Source organism: Mesoplodon bidens, assembly GCF_964165515.1.
Source record: "Mesoplodon bidens genome assembly, chromosome: 2".
Classification (NCBI taxonomy): domain Eukaryota; kingdom Metazoa; phylum Chordata; class Mammalia; order Artiodactyla; family Ziphiidae; genus Mesoplodon; species Mesoplodon bidens.
The window spans coordinates 106,744,878-106,765,031 of record NC_138177.1 but is presented as its reverse complement, the minus strand read 5'-3'; the positions used below and the strand labels follow the sequence as shown (position 1 = coordinate 106,765,031).

At 40.3% G+C, this 20,154-nt stretch overlaps 1 protein-coding gene across 1 annotated transcript; it reads left to right on the top strand.

Annotated features, from left to right (window-relative positions):
• Positions 1–9,449: 9,449 nt before the first annotated feature.
• LOC308630297 (uncharacterized protein) lies at positions 9,450–19,939 on the top strand (the record flags this gene model as incomplete). The annotated part of the gene is made up of 4 exons (XM_081258822.1): positions 9,450–9,542; positions 9,587–9,699; positions 10,336–10,393; positions 19,823–19,939. The coding sequence occupies 4 exons, from the start codon at positions 9,450–9,452 to the stop codon at positions 19,937–19,939; spliced, it is 381 nt and encodes a 126-aa protein (XP_081114948.1).
• Positions 19,940–20,154: the final 215 nt, after the last annotated feature.

The following is a 20,154-nucleotide window of genomic DNA, read 5'->3' as shown; positions in this document are numbered from 1 at the left end:
ACTCTTCATCACGGTGCGCGGGCCTCTCACTATCGCGGCCTCTCTTGTTGCGGAGCACAGGCTCCAGACGCGCAGGCTCTGTAGTTGTGGCTCACGGGCCTAGTTGCTCAGCGGCATGTGGGATCCTCCCAGACCAGGGCTCGAACTCGTGTCCTCTGCATTAGCAGGCAGATTCTCAACCACTGAGCCACCAGGGAAGCCCTCATCTTCAGTTTTGAAACATATTTTCTGGATATAGAATTCTAAGTTAAAAAGGTTTTATGTTCTCTCAGCAATTTAATGATGTAAGTCACTGTCTCCTGGCTTGGACTATTTCTAATCAGAAGTCAGAAATCAGTCTTAATGTTGTTCCCCTGTAATGTGTCTTTTTTTCTCTGAATGCTTATAGGATTTTCTTTTTATCTTTGTTTTTCCTGCAATTTAACTATATATGTCTTGGCAAAATTTTCTTTGTATTTTCCTGCATGGGCTTGGTTGAGGTTTTTCTTGCATCTGTGGGTTGATGATTTTCATCAAACTTAAAAAGATGCATTCATCATTTTTTGGAGTAGTTTTTCTACCTTCTTTTTCTCTCTTCTTATTTTCAAACTCTAGTTACACATATACCTTTTTGGACACATTTTGATTATGTATTATGGACAGTAGGTATTTAACTACGTGTCTGTTTCTTTTGCTAGAATAGGAGCTTTTTGAAAGGTCAGCATCTTGTCTTATTTTTCTATATCCTCATAACTTCACATATCAATAACATATACAGGGGGAAAGCTGTATCAATAACATATACAGGGGGAATGGTAGTAATAACCATTTATTGACTGTGTACTATGTGCCACATACTATTTTAGGTATTTTCATGTGACTTATTCATTTCTACTTCACAACAATCTGGAGAGAGAGATAATATACACCTTGATCTTACAGGGGAGTAAACTGAGGCTCAGAGCTCAACAAGCTTTTTCAAGTTTACATAATTCACAATCGGGGAGTGGGCTTTGAAACCAGCATATCTCTTTGTGATTAATGGGGGAAGAAGAAAATGCACAGCATTGTCCTAAACTAGTAGGCTTGATTCTGCCTCTTATCCTGTATCATCACTCATTAATGAGAGGAAAATAAATTGTGGGTAACACCAGAAACTGAGGAAGCAGATGGCAAGATGGCCTTAAGCTGAATGGGACTGGGCATGCCCAGCAGGGGTGTGCTCCAACTGAGATGGGCAGGGAGAGGGCAAGGCTGGGGGCAGGTGCCCCATTTGCACCTACTCATGCAGTTTAAGAAGATGGCAACAAACAGTCCTCTCAGTGACACCAGGAAGCTTATTAGCTGCTGTTTCTTACCTATTTTGGTCTCTGCAAAATTGATCAATTTTGGCCTTTACTGGGAGTGGCTTGTAAGGGCTTAGAAAGAAAAAACATTGCATATTAATTCTCAATGAAAGCACTTCCAGGTACACCATCAAGGTAAACATAGGAGCAGCATTTTGAGTTTTCTATTCTGTGCTTCCTGTGATCCTAGTAATTTCTGCTGGAGAAAGGAGTTACCTCTTGCTTTAAGAAGAAAATGATGATTAGCTAATTATTTTTTCTTATGTCCATTTCATTCAAGTATTGATCTATCTAAAATCTATCTTTACTTATATACCTGTATCTTATATTTATTCATTGATCTTTTTATCTATTTAGCATCTATCTCTCTTTGCTGTTTTTAAATTTTATTCTGCTTGGTCAAAATCTCCAGTAGCCCCATTTCAATTTATGACATTTTAAATATACCTTGTTAGTGTCCATTTTGGACAATGTAAACAGAGTTTCAGGTGTTGAGGACAAGTGAGGAAACTGCTGAAGTCTTTAGGAGAAGCTTAAAAGACTATTAACAACTCAAGTCCATAAAAAACATCTGTTCTGGTCATGCTGGTGATTTTTTATTTGTCCTTCAAATCTGTAACAAAGATGTCTAGAGCAAGACAAATATTCTAGTGGAGTGCAATTTTCAATTTCTTAGCTAACCTGATTTTGTTGATTCATACATATGCATGATTCAAGACCATTCCTGAATACAACAAAAAAAAAAAAAAGGAAGAAGAGGAAAAAAAATTCTTTGGGACTCTACTTCCTTTTTATATTATTTATATTCCTTGAAAGGCCCTTGAAATTTCATTTGCTAAGGGAAGCTAAACAAATAATTGCATACTAAAAGGGAGATGAGACTAGCAAGCTAGATAATTTGTAACATCAAATGTTCTTTTCCCACAGTTAACATTTTCTCTGTAAGGAAACATGGGGAGTAAACAGACCAATATATCTTAAATGTAATAACTAATAACAATGCCAAATGCATGAAGTGAAAATACCTCAGGAAACACTTTCACAGTTCTGCTCCATCCTAGCTGAATGCAATATGCTGTGACAATAATAGGAGTCTGGATTGTCATATTTCCCCTGATCTCTAAAGAAGGATGCCAATGCAATAGTAATGCACCTTGCTTCTCTTTTTGGCTATCAACATTCTTTTTTTGTTATTGAGGCCTATTACATACTTTGAAAAGTTTCTTCTGAAAACAAACTTGACAGTACTCTGAGGACAATGTAATGAGACAGACACCAGCACTTAGTTTGAAGTCAATCATGACCACGAATGGAAGAAGTGGGTAAACATTTCAGACATTATTTGGGATTCACAGCATCATTCTCCATCGGAAGGCAGCTAGGCAGTGTGTGGACGAAACTTAACGTCTCTGACACTCAGCATCTTCAATTCCACCATCAGAGGAGTTTGCATGGTAAGGCGTAGTTCTCATTGACTGCAGACTGCGCAGACTGAGCAGTGTCTTGGAAATGAAGTGCATCGTAATTAAAATGAGCAGGTTCGAATTAGGGAACAGCTTGATGTCCAATTTCAGCTTAGTGGACAACTATATTTCTGTTTCCAGATAGATTTCTCCTAAGAAGTGACTATACTTTAACACTCAAACATCATGATAAGATGGGTTCTGAGTGCTGAAAGAACATGAGGGAAGGAGTCAATCTGCTTCTTGGTATTGAGTATCTGGCCCTAAATCCATCCTCTGATCACCAAAATAGAAGAGGTTTAGAGGTGGATGGGACAGAAGAGAAAGGAGGTGGGGAGGGTAAAGAGATTGTTGGGCTCCTTGGACTCCAGGCCCCTTCCCAAGCCCAAACCATTTTCCAGTAGTGTCTGGGAACTCCCTGCTTTATTACCCTTCAGTTACTTCTATCACCCACCGTGTGTATATCGTACACTTTCCTCCCCAAATCGTACCTCTGGTTGATTATTTTCACACTCACGTCCACATACCTACTAGTCAATCCTCCCCAGCTACTCCTTCTTTTCATGTCATCTGAGACAAGCTCACAGATTCCCTACATTTTAAGGGCTCTCCTGCTGCTTCTTGCTGGAAATCATGGACCTCACCTTACATGATCATAACAGAGGTGTGTGCCCTAGAGGGATTTAAAGGACCAAGGGGCAATGGGAATAGAGGAAGAGGATTTTATAGAAGAGAGGTAAACCTCTAGGCAAACAAAGGAAATGATCTTCTGCCACTCCTGCTGCACCGGAGAGTGTTCCTTATCATGGAGCCACGGGTTACAGAAAAGCCAGACACACAGTTTTCGATGCTTGGTTCAGGGGAAGGCAACCACAGGTACAGATCACAGTGTGAGCACAGGAGAGGCTGGCACCGGAGCTCTGCCTGTTTTGTGACAGTATCTGAATGAATGAGTGCAGGGCTGATCCGGCAGACACAGAAGCTGAGCTCTTTACTGAGAGTCACACTAGCCCAGGTTTGCCATGCAAGTGAGGTGAAAAAGTTCTGCAGACTGAAGTCTCCTGGGAAGTCCCAGTCTATGAGCACTGTGCAACTAATGTGGATACATGTGTCACGTATGTATGTCTTAGTCACCAAAGACCTCTGTACATCCCTGGAATAAGAGTGTCTGATTAGTATGTGAGAGGTGGTGGAGCTAGCAATGAAGAGCTTGGACTCTGAAGCCAGGTCGCCTGCACTTGATCTCTGGCTTTGCCATGGGGTACCTCTGATATCAGTAGACGTGTCCTCATCTAAAAATTCAGACTAACAATGACACTCACCAAAAAGGATTAAATAGAGAAAATATATGGAGATATATATATATATCAACAGTGCCTGGCATAAAGTAAGCACCATATAGGCATTTGCTATTGTCATTACTCTTTTTAAAGCTGTCATCTAGATTTCTGGGGATGGGAGGGTTGTGTCCACTTGGACTTTGTTGTTCTGTTCCTTCTATATCCTAGGCCAGCTGGACTCCTGCTATGATCCTGGCTTGGGTTTCAAATTGTTCTTGACCACCTCAATCTATGTTAGGTTTTATTTTCTTGAGTGACTTATTTGGGTTTTTCCAGCAAGCTCTGGTAGAGCCTAATTATATGAGATGATTTCCACAAATGAAGTTAAAACAAAAGGTAAGCAAAAGTTTGCAGATCCCTTACAGGCTCTTACAATAGTGGACTTTGGTCTGTAATTCCTGCCGTCCCCACTGAGCTGCTACTCCCCACTGTTATTTTGGGGAGTAGAGGCATCAGCCCCCTATTCCCCTCTAATGCAGGCTGTGGGGGAAGGCTGGTTGGACTTTCTCTTCGTTATGGTCCCTCTTCCTACCATGGATCTTGAAGAAGCATTTGAGGCACAGCAGACTTGAGGGGTTATTCCATTGGCACACTACTGCTTGAAGGAGAGATTTCTGTGAGAAAATGCCATGTAAATGCTGCGGCAATTGGTTAACTATTGAGGACAAAAATATATGTCAAGGAACTGGCACAGTGCCTGACACAAAATACAGTACCTAGTAAGTGATGATTCTTTTACACATTGTGTTACACAAGAAAAGATCACTTTGGGACATTTTCTCAAAAGACTGCTGAGATCATAACATATGTAAGTTACCAAACAATGTCTGGCACTTGGCAGACACTCCATCAATATTTACCTAATTCAACTATACTTCTTCCTTTGCCCAAGTTCAAATAACTACATCAGGGCAGATCTGGGTCTCTAGGTACCCAATTAAATGGTCTTTACACATGTTGTTTCCTTTCTAGAAACTTCAATTTTGGGATTTCAAAATCACTTGTGAAAAAGAATTACTTTTAAGCTGGAGAAAGATTTTTAAAGAATGAGTGGATATTTTGTTCAAATGCATTACAGATTAGAGAAGCACTGAATGGATTTAACTATATTTATTCAACAGATATAATATCTGTTGATTGTGTGTAATTATTTGTGGAAGACCAAAAATACATTTCAGCCCCTGCTTTCAATGAATTTACAATCTATTTGGGGAATAAATGTCTACTCTAAAAATCCCATGGGATTATTGTCAGGATAATGTCATTTTATAAATAAAAGTGCTTTGCAAATTGAAATCAAAGGCTAATTATATAGACATTCGTGTCTCTACTAAAGCATAATATAAAACATATTATATCATAATATAAAACATAATACTAAATCATAATATAAAAATGTATACTTGTAGATATTACTAGAAGATATTAACACAAGTTGTCTCATTGATTAATTCACTAATTCTTTCAGATATGTCTAATTTGCTTTTTTTTTAAAGCTTAAATGTTTAGTTAATGAAAGCATTTTTAAAGATTTGATATCTTTACCATGTAAAATCTTTAACCATAAAGATTATTCCCATGCTTTTCTTTGTAGACATTGCCACAGTGAGCATGTCTATGACAGATTTTTTTTACTTCTGTTAATTTGTTTCTTTATGATAAATTCCTGAGATTCGAATTACTGTGTGTCTAATCTGCTTTTTAATCCATTCATTAAATTTCTAACAGTATTCATTGTGTTTTTTAATTTCTAGGAATTTTGTTTCTCTTTTTTCTTATCTGCCTGCCTGTTCATTTTTCATAGTCTCTTACTCCTTAGTCTTGCATTTATTCATTTCTTTTATTTACTTAAAAATGTTAAACTTATATTCTGCATCTGGTTATCTGAATATCCACCATCTTTGCAAATCTAATTGCCTGATTTCTGTTTCTATGGGCAATTTTTCACGGTGGCTCGATATCTCAAATATGTGCATGTCTGTGCGTGCACTTCTGCACCTGTGTGTGTGTGTGTGTGTGTGTGTGTGTGTATGAGAGAGAGAGAGAGAGAGAGAGCTTATGATCCGTGATCCTGGAACTTTTTTCTGTGGTATGATTCTCCAGAGAGGATTAGTATGTGATTCCTCCAGATGCTTGGGAACACTTTAAACCAAATTCATGACTTAGGTATTTGGGGCCATCATACGAATTCCAGCCCCAAACCCATGTGAAGACTGGCTTTCAGTTACAAAGTGCTGCTTTGCTCCCTACAAGCCAAGGCTGAGATTGGAAATTTTTCTTAATTAACTCTTTATGGGTGGCGGCGGAAATTTTCCATGTTTACCCATCCAAAGAGTTGCCTTTTGTGGTCCCAGCTTTATGCGGTAGGGTCTCTGATACAACTCCTACCTTGTATGTGGTCTAAGCTTTTTGTCCTTTAAGCCACCGATAGCCTATTAAAGCCGAAGCCACCAGCTTCATTGGGTACTTCCCTTCTTTTGTCCATTATGACCTGGGGACTTCACTTATTTTCATTTCAGTTCATCTAAGCTTGAAAAGATTAAAAAAAGAATTATCCAGCATTTTCATATGCCTTTTCCTGCCAAGATATTATATTTTGTCTTTCCATATTTTTGAAATGAGGTCTGATTTACTTGCCTTTCCGTTTGATATCATATAGCATTTTCCTGTAAAAATAAACATAATTCTCAAACAAAATGGATATTATTTCACTTATAGGTATCCCCTAGTATTGGAGGTTTAGGGCGCTACTCCTTCCAAGTTTTAACCAGTAGAAAATGGGGATAGGGAGCCATGTAGGGAACAAAGTACCCTTATCAATGAAGGCCTAATAATTCCCAGAATTTGGAACTTTCCAGAGAAGTTAGCTTGGAGGAAGAGAGTAGGGTCTGAGAACGGCCCCTTTGCTCCACCCCATCTCCTAATATTGGATGCTTCTGTCTGAATAATTGAGTTTATAAAGTGAATTCTGAGACACTTAACTAGTCACTTCCATGGAATCTGGGAGAATCTGGGAGACTGAGGGTCTTGATTCTGAGACAGATCACACCACTTATGAGGAAGCAGAGGTGGAGGCCTGGACTTTCCTAAGAATCCTGAGTGTGAGAGGGTAGAGGATGCTTCCTGCCAACTCTATCTGTGTGGCATATGGCCCATTGATATGATGCTCTCTGAAAGCAAATAAGCTATTTTTCTCTGGGAAAGAAACAAGTAAGGATTGAAGAAATTTAATATATTCTCCTTGCCAGCACTTCCTAAACGGGGATGTGGAAAGAAGTTGTCTATAGGTGAGATGGGGACATGAAGACAGCAGTGCTCTCCCTACACGTACTTTATTTAACCATTCTTATTGTCAGACATTTAGGTTATTTACAACTGTTTGTGCTAGAGTGAACATATTTGTACACACCTCTTTGACCATTTCTTGGGTTATTTCCTTAGGGTAGATTCTTAACATGGATTCAGGGTTCCAGGAGAAGAGCATGGTTGAACTCTTGGTATATATTACATTTTACAAAGGCTGAATGCTTTGATATTTATACTCCAACAAAGTGGTCTCACCACACTCACCACACTCACCACACATTGAGAATGATCATTAAGAAAGATCTTGACAAATGGATTGATAAAACAATGGCATTTAATCATTTCCATTTAAATTCCTTTGTTACAGCCAATGCTAATTTTCATGTTTATGGGACATTTATATTGTTTGTTTATGTCTTTTGTCCCTTTTTTTTTTTTTTTTTTTGCGGTATGCAGCCCTCTCACTGTTGTGGCCTCTCCCGTTGCGGAGCACAGGCTCCAGACGTGCAGGCTCAGCGGCCATGGCTCACGGGCCCAGCCGCTCTGCGGCATGTGGGATCTTCCCTGACCGGGGCACGAACCCGTGTCCTCTGCATCGGCAGGCGGACTCTCAACCACTGCGCCACCAGGGAAGCTCTTTTGTCCATTTTTTATGGGTACATTAGCTCTTTTTGAATTTCCTCTACGGACTTCTTTATGTCATAATGATGACAAGTTTTCCATATTTGCTGCATGATTTTTTTCTGTTTTCTCTCTGCCTTTCAGTTGTCTTTATGATGGTGTGGTGGATACTGCTATTTTCCACCTAAATTTGTTCTCCCCTTTTTCATAGTTCAGTATAGCTGGACATGTGCCTACCTAGCTAGGGACTATATATTCTACCCTTCTTGAAGTTAAATGGAGCCAGAATGGAATGTGAGCCGAAGTGATGGTTGCCATTGTCTGGCCAGGTCTTTAAGATGGTGGAAATAAGTCCTTCCTGCTCTTCCCCCTGTTTCTCCAGCTGGAGATCCAGATGTGGCACAAGCTCAGCTTTAACCACAGGCAACAATGCCTTAGAAGATGGCAGAGCAAGGAATTTGAGAGAACCTAGATGAACCTGAGTGACACATCTTGGACACTTACGTGAGAGCACATAAAATTCTTTGTCCTTTAAGCAATTATATTGTTGACTTTTTGTTACAGCAGTTACTCTAATATCTTACCTGAACTCTAATACCTTATGTTATATAGAAGTTGAGTTTAAAACTAATGAAGTATTTCTTTATGACTTCTCTCATAATTTTTTTAAATTGCAGTATAATTGCTTTACAATGTTGTGTTAGCTTCTGCTGTACAACAAAGTGAATCAACTATATGTATACATATATCCCCTCCCTCTTGGATCTCCCTTCCATGTCCCCCCCATCCCACCCATCTAGGCCATCACAGAGCACCAAGCTGAGCTCCCTGTGCTCTACAGCAGGTTCCCACTAGCTATCTGTTTTACACATGGCAGCGCACATACGTCAATCCCAATCTGCCAATTCAGCCCACCCCCTGCTGTGTCCATATGTCCATTCCCTATGTCTGCATCTCTATTTCTGCCCTACAAATAGGTTCATCCGTACCATTTTTCTAGATTCCACATATATGCTTTAATATATGATATTTGTTTTTCTCTTTCTGACTTACTTCACTCTGTATGGCAGACTCCTTATTTGTTATAATTTAATGTTTTCTTATATATCTTAAGTCTAACAAGATTTTTTTCTCAGCCTATGTTTATCTTATAATTGCTTAATAAATACACATTATTTTATTTTCACCTCTGGGTGGGCTAAATTTCATTCTGCCAGGTTTGTCAGTCAGGGCCCCAGCAGCAAACAGATGGCAGGCTCGAATTGGACAATTTGAAGAGAGTCTAATAATGAGACTATTGACAAGGATGTGGGTGAGGAGCCTGGAAAACCCACAAGGGGTACCACCGAACTCCAGAGCTAGTGAATTCCAAGCCTGAATGCCAAAGGGGAGGAATGGTTATCATAGCCCAGGAAGGAGAGCTGGTGGAGAGGGTCTCCAGACTGAGGCTGCGTCTTTGGTTGAGGAACACTCCTGGAGAGCAGGAAGTGAGTTTGGGGAATGAACAACCAGCCTCAACTCCTATCCCTAGGTCTCCTTCTGGTGCTTCCTGTTGGCCAAACTCAACCGGAAGTCAGAGCAAGGTGTTTCATTAATCAGGCCATGCAAGTCAGCCCCCAGGGGCCTAGACCAGGGTGGAGAAAGGTAAATCTGGAAGGGCAGACAAAAGATATCAAGCATATCAATCAAAGAGTCCTTATCTTTTCATTGGTTCAAACATTTTTCTCCATTTATTGGTTAATGCTCGGTTCGGTGAGTACTCTGGATAGAATCCATTCAAGGTCAAGGGTGCATTTCCTGAGGAAGAGAAGGGAAAGATAGCCTAGAAGGCTAATCTACAGGAAGTAGCTGAATAGGACAAAATATCACGGTAGGTTACAGAAGAGACAAGTGTACAGCTCAAGTTTGTACAGAGCTACCCTCTGGGCAGGCTTAGAAAGCTTCTGCAATGTGTCGTAGTTAAAGAATTATAGTGCCAGTAAAAACTCAGATCTTCTCTGTGCATCTCAGTCATTTAAGGATGTTCAAGTACATAGACCAAAGCAAAGTATGGTCACATCACCCATTGTCTTCCATTGTTTGGCTCAGGGGAACTTGGAGGAATTTCTCACTCACTTAGTCCAGAAAAATATTGATTGTCCCTATGTTTATCTTTATATCACTTCTCTTCTCCAGGATCCCTCTCATACAATCTTTCCCAATATGCCACATGTCCTTCATTTCATACAGCCCCTTGGGGGGGTGCAGTTTTCCTTTTATTCTTATTGATTTTCTCTATAGAATCTTCCAGTATGACTTTTACGCTTCCTTTTTCAGAACACTCAGGAAAGGAGATCAGGTAAGCAGACAAGATCCCAAAACCTGAGTCAGGCAGAGGGAAGGGAAGTCTGGGGCCAAGTTAATAACTTTCTCACGTCTTCTCTTCTCCTTTCTGTCTTCCTCCTGTCCCCTTACTAAGAAGGGAGAAGCAGGATCTGTGAAAAGGCTGTCAGAGTCTTCCCACCAACCTGAATTACTGTGTCAGATTTGTCCCTTGGTGGGTACAGCATTTTGGAAGACCACAGAGGGAAGGGCACACGCAAGAAAGCTGCTGATACTATTATATTTGCGTAGTGGAGCTTGGTATCCCCAGGACAAACCTACAAAGGTTTGGGAGTTTTTCCCACAGAAAGTTTTTTAAGCCTAACCATTCCTTGTGACTGAGGTGTGTACGTCTGGAGATTGTCAGGAAAAATGAGCCGACAGTGTGAGGGGCCACAGGCTTGACTGGGAGTGGGTGGGTGGGTGGTTGGACCTGCCACCCATGATGCCTCCTGAGCCCCCAGGAACCCTAGCTTGGGGTGTTCCCAAGTGTTACTGTGTGGACTGTGAGTATGCCATTTACTGCAGTTTTTCAAGGGATACATGTGGTGGCAGCGTTCTGTCCTTCCTTGCCTGCCAACCTGATTTCACGGAGTTTTTGAAAAAGAGTCCCCTCAGGGAAGTCCATGATTGTTCTGACATTTGGGATAGAAAATATTTGCCATGTAACCTTTACATTAGAGGACTCATAGCTGGGGACAAACAAAGCATATTTATTTGCCTCCATGTGAGCACTTGGGATGGCGCTTAAAGTGAATCCTTTAAGTGAGGAAAGGATGAGTAGGCATGTAGGGGAAGAGAGAGAGGATAGAAAAGAAGTTAAAAAAGAGAATGTGTGGGCTTCCCTGGTGGTGCAGTGGTTGAGAGTCCGCCTGCCGATGCAGGGGACACGGGTCCGTGCTCCGGTCCGGGAAGATCCCACATGCCGTGGAGCCGCTGGGCCCGTGAGCCATGGCCACTGAGCCTGAGCGTCTGGAGCCTGTGCTCCGCAACGGGAGAGGCCACAACAGCGTACCGCAAAAAAAAAAAAGAAAAAAGAAAAAGAGAATGTGCTCATCAAGACTTTCATCTGCTGATACATATTTCCCGCTTTGAATTTGAGGCCTGAGCAATACTTATTGAATATGAGGATATGAATTGCCATTGGCCTAGAGCATCCATCCTTCAAGGTCTCTGCTGAGGCCGGGGAGCTGTGGGGGGCAGTTGGATTGGAATCAGAGCTTGGTTGGATTGTAGGGGCAGCACCCACCTCTTCACCATTTGTTTGCGCCCTCTGTGAATATCCCTGTGCAGAACTTTCTGAGATTTGTGCTTTTTGATAATGAAGAGGTGAAGCTGGGGACTGGTAGGAGGCCCTCTCAGTGCTGGAGGATGTGTGAGATGGGACAGAGCTTTTGAAAGGGTGTATGATGTGACAGCCACTCTCCCACCAGCCTCCCCACTGGCTTATCAGTTCCTTGAGCACAGAGGCTATTTTGTTGATTTTTGTGTCGCCCAGGCAATCTTAATCATCCTTAGGAGTAAAGTACTTAAGGAATTTTTGTTGAGTAACAGAAATCTGCAAAAGGACCATGGCAAATCATAGCAGGAAACAAGACAACTCCCTCATGGCTCCTTGGTCACCCCATATTTTGACAAAAAGACCCAGAAGGGAAGCTTTTGGAGATCACGGTCTTCACCTCTGACCACTCCCTGTTTACAGTAGGACTTTCTTCCATCTGTATTCTCAGAGTTTGTTTGGGTTTGAAGGAAAAGGGAGAAAATGGGAAAGGAATCTCTACCCCTCATTTACATGGAGTAGACTCCGTTTCTAACAGTTATCACAACCCTTCCCCCCCCCATTCCCATGGGACTTCTGTTTAGACGTGGCAGATTGACCACATGTTTCTCTTTTTTTTTTTTTTTTTTGCTGTACGCGGGCCTCTCACTGCTGTGGCCTCTCCCGTTGCGGAGCACAGGCTCCGGACACACAGGCTCCGCGGCCATGGCTCGCGGGCCCAGCCGCTCCGCGGCATGTGGGATCTTCCGGGATAGGGGCACGAACCCGTGTCCCCTGCATCGGCAGGCGAACTCTCAACCACTGCGCCACCAGGGAAGCCCTGTTTCTCTTTATTTTATTTCCATTAAAATAATATTCAAAGAACAAAACCAAAATTATATAAACCCACAGGGTCAAAGAAGCAGGAAAGGGGACAACAGACAAGAAAGGCTAAGATATTTTTGGAAGATCGGAAGTAGATGGAGAGTAAATGTAAATGAGTAAGTGATTCAGCAGAGCAGAGGAAGTTAAAATACAAGGACTTGCAGAGGATAAATACCAATAAGAAATGAGCAGATTCAGCCAATTAAACCTCAGGAAAACAATCAAGGTTGGACATCAGGTACCACCTAATGGGGTGAGGAAATCAGGAGACAGAGCAGAAATCAGGAGGATTAGTGGAAGGTGAGTTAAGATATGAAGCTTTTGGACTCCCAGGACCACTGCACAGTCCAGAACAGCCAGATTCTACTCCTCGCCTCTAACTCCCCCCACCTCCCACAATTCACCACCCTCCCCTACATTTACCTCAGAAAACAGAAATTTAATCTCTAGAAAAGCTGAACCAAGGAGGCTCTGGTTTGGGGAACATAGCCACATCAGAGGGCAAAGGATGAGGTGCAAAGGCAAAGAATAAGGGCATTAAATGACAGTTGACCTATTGACTAGCGGGACCTTGGCATCCTTCCTCTGCCCCGTTCACAGAATAGAGGAACCAAGTCATACAAAGTGCCCAGGCAGGAGTCTGGAGGAGTCTTCTCTTAAGAAAATGAAGAATCCCAGAGAAAAGGCTTATGAATGTTGACATATGAAGTTCCTTCAACTAAAAAGCTAGCTCACCACTTACCTATGATAAAGCCCAACAATTGCAAAGCAATCTTCCATAAGCCATGCAAAATCCATGCAAAGGAATTTTCCATAATTTTTTTAGTATCTCATTCTTAAACATGAACAGAGGGTCAAGAATTCCTATGGATCTGAGGGAAACCTTCGAAATACAAGAGATTAATATATGGAAAACAGAAAAGACAATTTATGGCCTTTATACTATGAGGCTAAGTGGAGGGGTGGAATGGAGGAGAGGAATAGCTCTTTTTCATTGTAGTGCAAAATGAACACTTTAAACCAGTGGTTCTCGACCTTGGTTGGTTCTCGACCTGGGAGCTTTAAAAATGCTGACTGATGTCTGGGTCCTACCCTAAGAGAATCTGATTTAATTAGTCTGGGGTGAGGCCTGGGTATTGAATTTATAAAAGCTCCCAAGGTGATTTTGATATACATCCAAGGTTAAAAATTGCTGCCTTAAACTATGGATATATTTTACTTAGATTAAAAAATAAAAAGTTAACTTTTATTTATTTATTTATTTATTTGCTGTACGCGGGCCTCTCACTGCTGTGGCCTCTCCCGTTGCGGAGCACAGGCTCCGGACACACAGGCTCCGCGGCCATGGCTCGCGGGCCCAGCCGCTCCGCGGCATGTGGGATCTTCCGGGATAGGGGCACGAACCCGTGTCCCCTGCATCGGCAGGCGGACTCTCAACCACTGCGCCACCAGGGAAGCCCAAAAGTTAACTTTTATTAAAATATTGTACTGCTTTTTTAAAATGGGAAAGAAAAAAACCCCACTGGGCTACAGGGTCAAAATAACTCTATCCTGGCGCTCCAGGTGCTGCCATCTTCCCTAGATCACTTTTGTAACTTTAGCTCCCACAGTTTAGCGCCCATGCCCACACCATACTTCTACCCTCCCCTTGGACCTTGGCTTTTCTTCCTCTGCTTTTTGTTCCTTTTACTCATTGCATTTTGGCTACTCTCACAGTTAATTACTTTTCTTTGCCTATTGATGTTGAAATTGACCTTATATGTCCGGTCCAGTCCCACTCTGCCATGACCACCCAGCATAAAACAAGGTCTGCCTTCACTGATCTTTATCATTACCTACTCTCTGTCTTATTTATGTCATGATGAATGCCTTCATTGCTATGGACATCCAAAATTAGCTAGGAAGTCATCTGGCCATTCAGGTTTGTCTAAACTCCCCAAACTTGGAATTGTCTGAACATACCACATTTTTAGTAGCTTACCATTTACCACAAACATTATTAACGTTATGTTCTTGAATCTTCATGGCCACCATGTGAGGTGAAGTATCAGTACCCTTACTTCGCATTAGAGCAAGTAGAGTCTCAGAGAGATTGACAAGCCTGGTGCTGTCCAGGCAGCAAATGGCAGGGCTTAGACTTAAACTTGGGCCTTTTAGGTCTGCTGTAGTTCTAGAACAACACTTCTGCCTTTGTTTTGAGATTTAAGTTGGGCAAATGTTCTTGGTTTCCCAATAGATGGTTAATATCTTGAAAATGAGAACCATATATCATATTTTAAAAATCTAGTAATTGGTGAAAATTCAGTGCCTTGCACATTACAGGCACTCTGAATGTATTTGCTCATTTGATTGTGGGAATAATACTCAGGAATATTTACTGTGCCAGGTCTTTACAGGGATTATCTCTTTTAATCGCTACAAGAAGTATGTGAATTGGTAAATTATTATTCTCCTTTTAAAAATCAATAATCAAGCTTGAAAATGTAGAGAGACATGCACAAGTTCACAAAGCCTGTTGGGGTGGAGCTGAGGCTGAATCCAGAACTGACAGAGTCCAGAGCTCAAAACTTCCTTGCCTCATTTCTTTTCCATATGAAATCGCCTGGAGTGGCTCTCATTATAAAGTCCTCTCAGTCCAGATTTATAATCATCACTCTTTAGATTCCCCAAGACACAGTAGGAAGTGAAGGCAGGAGAAAGTGTTACTAATCTGGTGGATGGTATTCACCATGGTGGGCTAAGAGTACTGTTCGAATGCAGACCCACACAAATTAACAAACCCATGTATCAACCTTTGTCTGGCAGCCCATTCCTGCTTCCTAAAAATAGCTCAAGTTCAAGAAAAGCTAACGTATTCATCAATCAGAACTTTAAATCTCATGAAAAAGAAGAAATAATAACCTGCAAACAACGTTTGAACCTTGGTCCCAAAAGTTTTAGAAAATAAACACGCACACACAGGCACACACACACACAAATACACACACATGGGTTTTTTTGGTCACGTGGCAATGGTTGTGAAGTAAATATATCCCACTGCACTGATCTTACATCTTGTCACATTAATGTTTCAGAGCACTCAATATAAATATTAAAACTAATAGCTTCACTCTTCAGCTATTACTCCTCCATCCCCTGAAATCATCATAAAACTTTCAAAGCCTTTTAGAACATTTACACACTTGAATCTGATGGTGGGGAAAGGAGATTCACACAACGCAGCCCATAAGCTTAAATAATGGTGAAGAGCTGTTTATGGAATATGCTTTATTCATCATTTCAAGTAAAGTTTCTGTTTTGATGGAGGGGGAAAAAATCAAAGTATAGCTGTCAAGGGAGAAGGCTGAAGTATTGCTTTTCTATACTGAGGACTTGCAAAAAAAAGAAGTCCATAAGAATCTCAGTCCAAGGTCAATCAATGCTAAGGCTGTGGGTATGTAAACAGCTAATGGATTGTAAAGACACATACCAGTGTTATGAATTTTTAAAGAGCAACTCTTCAGCACAGAACCCCATAAATCAATGATGACTTATTGGCTGGATCAATTATGCAAACTTTTAAAACATTTAATGACAGGTAATGAACAGGTCTCTGGAGGACACCAGTCAACAGTGTTTTTTGCGGTTGTAGTTACATCTGCTTAAGTGAATTGGGTAGAGGCACTCATTCCTAGGAAGTAATTAAAAGTTAAATCTAAGAGGCTGCCTAAAATGAAAGTGCATAATTGCTGTAGGCTTTATACGTACCTTAAGTAGCTACGGAAATGGGTTGCCTCCTGATGCATTCATAGGTAGTCCAGTTTGGTTTAGAGTGGGGATCCCTTTCTCAGGGAGTTCCTATTTCTAGGCATTTATTTGGAGGTTTTCTGGCAAAGCAATCTGAGCATAAAGGAGAAAGAATTTTTGAAAGAAGAAAATGTATAGTATGGGTGATGACACAGATAGGTGCTTATAATGATTTATTTTGAAGCTAACTTTAAATATCAGCTGGAGGAATAGACAGACAGGCAGAGATGGGGTGAAACTGCAAGATTCTGCTCAATCTGGAAGCAAAGAATGGAAGGCTAAATGTGGGTTGACTAATCCTACAGAGTCTCCCATCATCAGTTGTGGCATTACAGCGCTTTAATTGCATATTAAAATAATGACCTGGTGAAACATGAAGGATTTTGGAGGGGAGATTTCTGAACCTAATAGTCCTTTAGAGTTTAAACATTGATTTTTCTGATTGTATAACTTGAAATAAGTCTTTAGATTATGAGAAAGACAGAAGTTAAACATGCCATTCCATCCTAAGCATGGTTCTTTACATTTAAGCCACCGACATTGAGGTTGTATTTCTGTGTTAACATAGTTAAAGCATCGCTCAGATCAGATAAAGCCCTCCAATGGAATAGGAAAACACTAAAAATTCTGATATTTCTGTATTGCTCACTCATTTTACTGCTCAGCAGAAGGATGGTAAAAAATGAAAAGCATAAAAGAAGTTGGTTGTAAAGTGCCTGAGTTCAAGGGTCTCTGGCCTGGGATTGTTTTCTGTGTTGGAGAAGCTTCCTTAGAATTGTAACTGGATTTTCAAAATACTTTTAGTTAAGTGGTAAAAAAGGAAATATCTTAAAAACATTACTGATTTTTGGTTGTTTCATTTTCTCAAGAGGCTTTGCTAACTACAAAACTCACATAGGAAGCTTGGACACTTTGTGTGTTAATTTAGTAGAGCTACACTTCCCTGGTAAAGAAAAATCACAAGAGACTTTGGCATCATTTCTATCCCAAAACTGTGAATGTGTTTACTGTCACATTCATATTCATGACTAAGTAAAATGAGTCAAATACTCTAATATCCTGATGCTTTATTAAAATGTATACATCCTAACTTGTATTGATAAATAAACAGGAGTCCAGGGCTAAGAAGTAAACAGACATGGGTTCAAATCCTACATCTATCATTTACTGACTGTATGACTGTGGGCAATTTTCCTAACTTCTCTTGCTTTATATCCTCATCTGTAAAGTGTGTAGCATAATTTCTACCTTGAAAGAAACATCTAGCCTGTGGGTACCCAGTAAAGGCAGTGGTTATTTTCTGTCAAATCTAAAATATCCCCGGGAGCAATAAGTATGGAATAACATCGGGGCAAGGGGTGTTTGCTAAATTCAAGGAAATAAACATCCTTCCACCAAAGGATGTTGCCTTTTAGAATAATAATCACTGTTAATACTGAGGTATTTATCATGTATCAGGTATTTTACCTGCACTAGTGCATCCAAGTCTGTCAACTCTTTGATGCAAGCATTTTATGACTACTGTACAGATGAGGTCTTTGGATCTCAGAGAAATTAGGAAACTTGCCCAAAGCCATCCAGGTATAAAATGGCAGAATCAGTATTCAAAAGTAGATCAAACTGTGTTTGGACAGCGTCCACTATGCCATGATGCTGAGCTTGTAATGGGCTAAACTAAAAACAAGGGACTGAAAATACTATACTAAATTTTTTCTCCATTGATATACATGGCTTTTGTAGAAATAAAAAGGAACAAGTTTCCATAGTGGATTTCTCCTAATTGTCTAGGAAAGCAGAGATTACAATACTGGTCATGAAGTTGAAATTTATCCTAGGTATGAAGGAACAAGAGGCGATGGTGGGCAGCTTTAGTGCACAGTGTTGTGTACATGACTTACTGAGTAATTCTATCGGACAGGAGTCGTGCTGTGAGTCATAAATGGTCTGTTTCTCTGACCCAGGGGTCTTGTGTCTTCTGTCAGTTTATGTACATAAAACGATGGCAGGCTAACTTGTTAGCTTCCAAGTAGGGTAAAATCTCAGACCCTTCACAGTTTCTTACTTAACACTGAGGAGGAGAGGTCATAACTGTCACACCTCCACATGGAAGGAAACATCAGAAGTGTCTCCTGATACGTAAGTTCTCAGAGTTCCCCAGCAGAATGAAGGATGGGGAGTGGGATGGTGAAGACAAAAATTTTCAGGATATCTTATGCTTGGGCCGATATTCTCCTAAAGAGAAGAGCTGGGGAGAGATGTAAATGAAAACCCAGTCAAATGTCTTTTCACATTTATCAAATGGCAAATATGAAAATGCTGGACAACGCAAGTGATGAGAAAAGGTGGGGTTGGGGGGAACCACACACAGCTGGTGGGAGTGTAAATGGGGGTAATTTACACTTGAGAGGGCAATTTGGTAATATTAATAAAGTTGACAATACCAACTCAGAGTTCTTGAAGTTCTACTCCTAGATGTATACCCTAAAGAAACTCTTGCACAAGTTACGTATATAAGAATATTCATTGTAGCACTGTTTGTAAGCGAAAATAGAAAAAAAATTAATATCCATAAAGAGGAGACTGAATAAATAAAGGTAAATTCATCTTACCTAGCAGCTTAAATGAATAAACAAAATGACATATATCAATATGGATAAATCTCAAACACACAATATTAAACTAATAAAAATAAGTTGGTGACTCATAGAGTATGATGCCATTTGTACAAAGTTTTAGATCACTTAAAACAGTGGCAAATATTTTAGGGATACATTAACACGTAGTAAAGGTATAAAAACATGCACAGGATGGGTGTTTGATGGTAGGAGAAGGAAGGGAATGGCATAAGGAAGGGTACACAGAGCTTCTTCAATTGTAGCTGTGATTTATTATTTTTTAAGCCTAGAAGCAAGGAACAAAGTATTTGTTACATTTCCTTCTATATCTTTTGTGTCTAAAATATTTCACAAAAATAACTTTTAAGGAGTATTATTTATATTGGAAAAGAACAGATAAGATTTGGGGAAACATACGTGAATAACTCAATTAATGATACAGTGGCTTCTACCTCAGAAGATTTAGAATTGTAATGTAAAAATGGATCAATCTGATCATCCATCAGTTGGACAAAAATCATCAATCATTTCTATAGTATTTGATGTAATTCTAGAAACTCCTCCCTTGTTCTTTGAGTGTTTTTGAGTTATTTATGAATTATTTCACTTATTAGATAGTGCATTATTAATTAACAATAATGTATTAACAATAATGTAATTAATAACAATATGCATAATTAAAATTAATTAACATTCATTAACAAAATAAATTAATTAAGAACTATTATTAACGGTACCTAGGTCAGGAAGTAATGTCTTGGAGCTTAACTTGGCAACAAATGGACACATACCTACCAAGACTCTGAGAATAACTACAAGGAAAACTTGCGGTGAAGGTTCTAAGACTTGGGATCGTTTTCAGATGAGGATCCACAAGCGGCTCAATGACCTGTACAGTCCCTCTGAGATTGTCAAGCAGAGCACTTCCATCAGTATTGAACCAGGAGTCGAGGTTGAAGTCACCATCGCAGATGCTTAAATCAACATTTTTAATAAGTTGATAATCAGTTGTTTAAAAAGAAAAAAGAAAAAGGATCTTACCCTAAAGGACCAAGTATGTGTCTCTGAGGAGGAAAGATTATTCAAATTCTTCTTCTTCTTTTTTTTTTTTTTTTTGCGGTACGTAGGCCTCTCACTGTTGTGGCCTCTCCTGTTGCGGAGCACAGGCTCCGGATGCGCAGGCTCAGCGGCCAT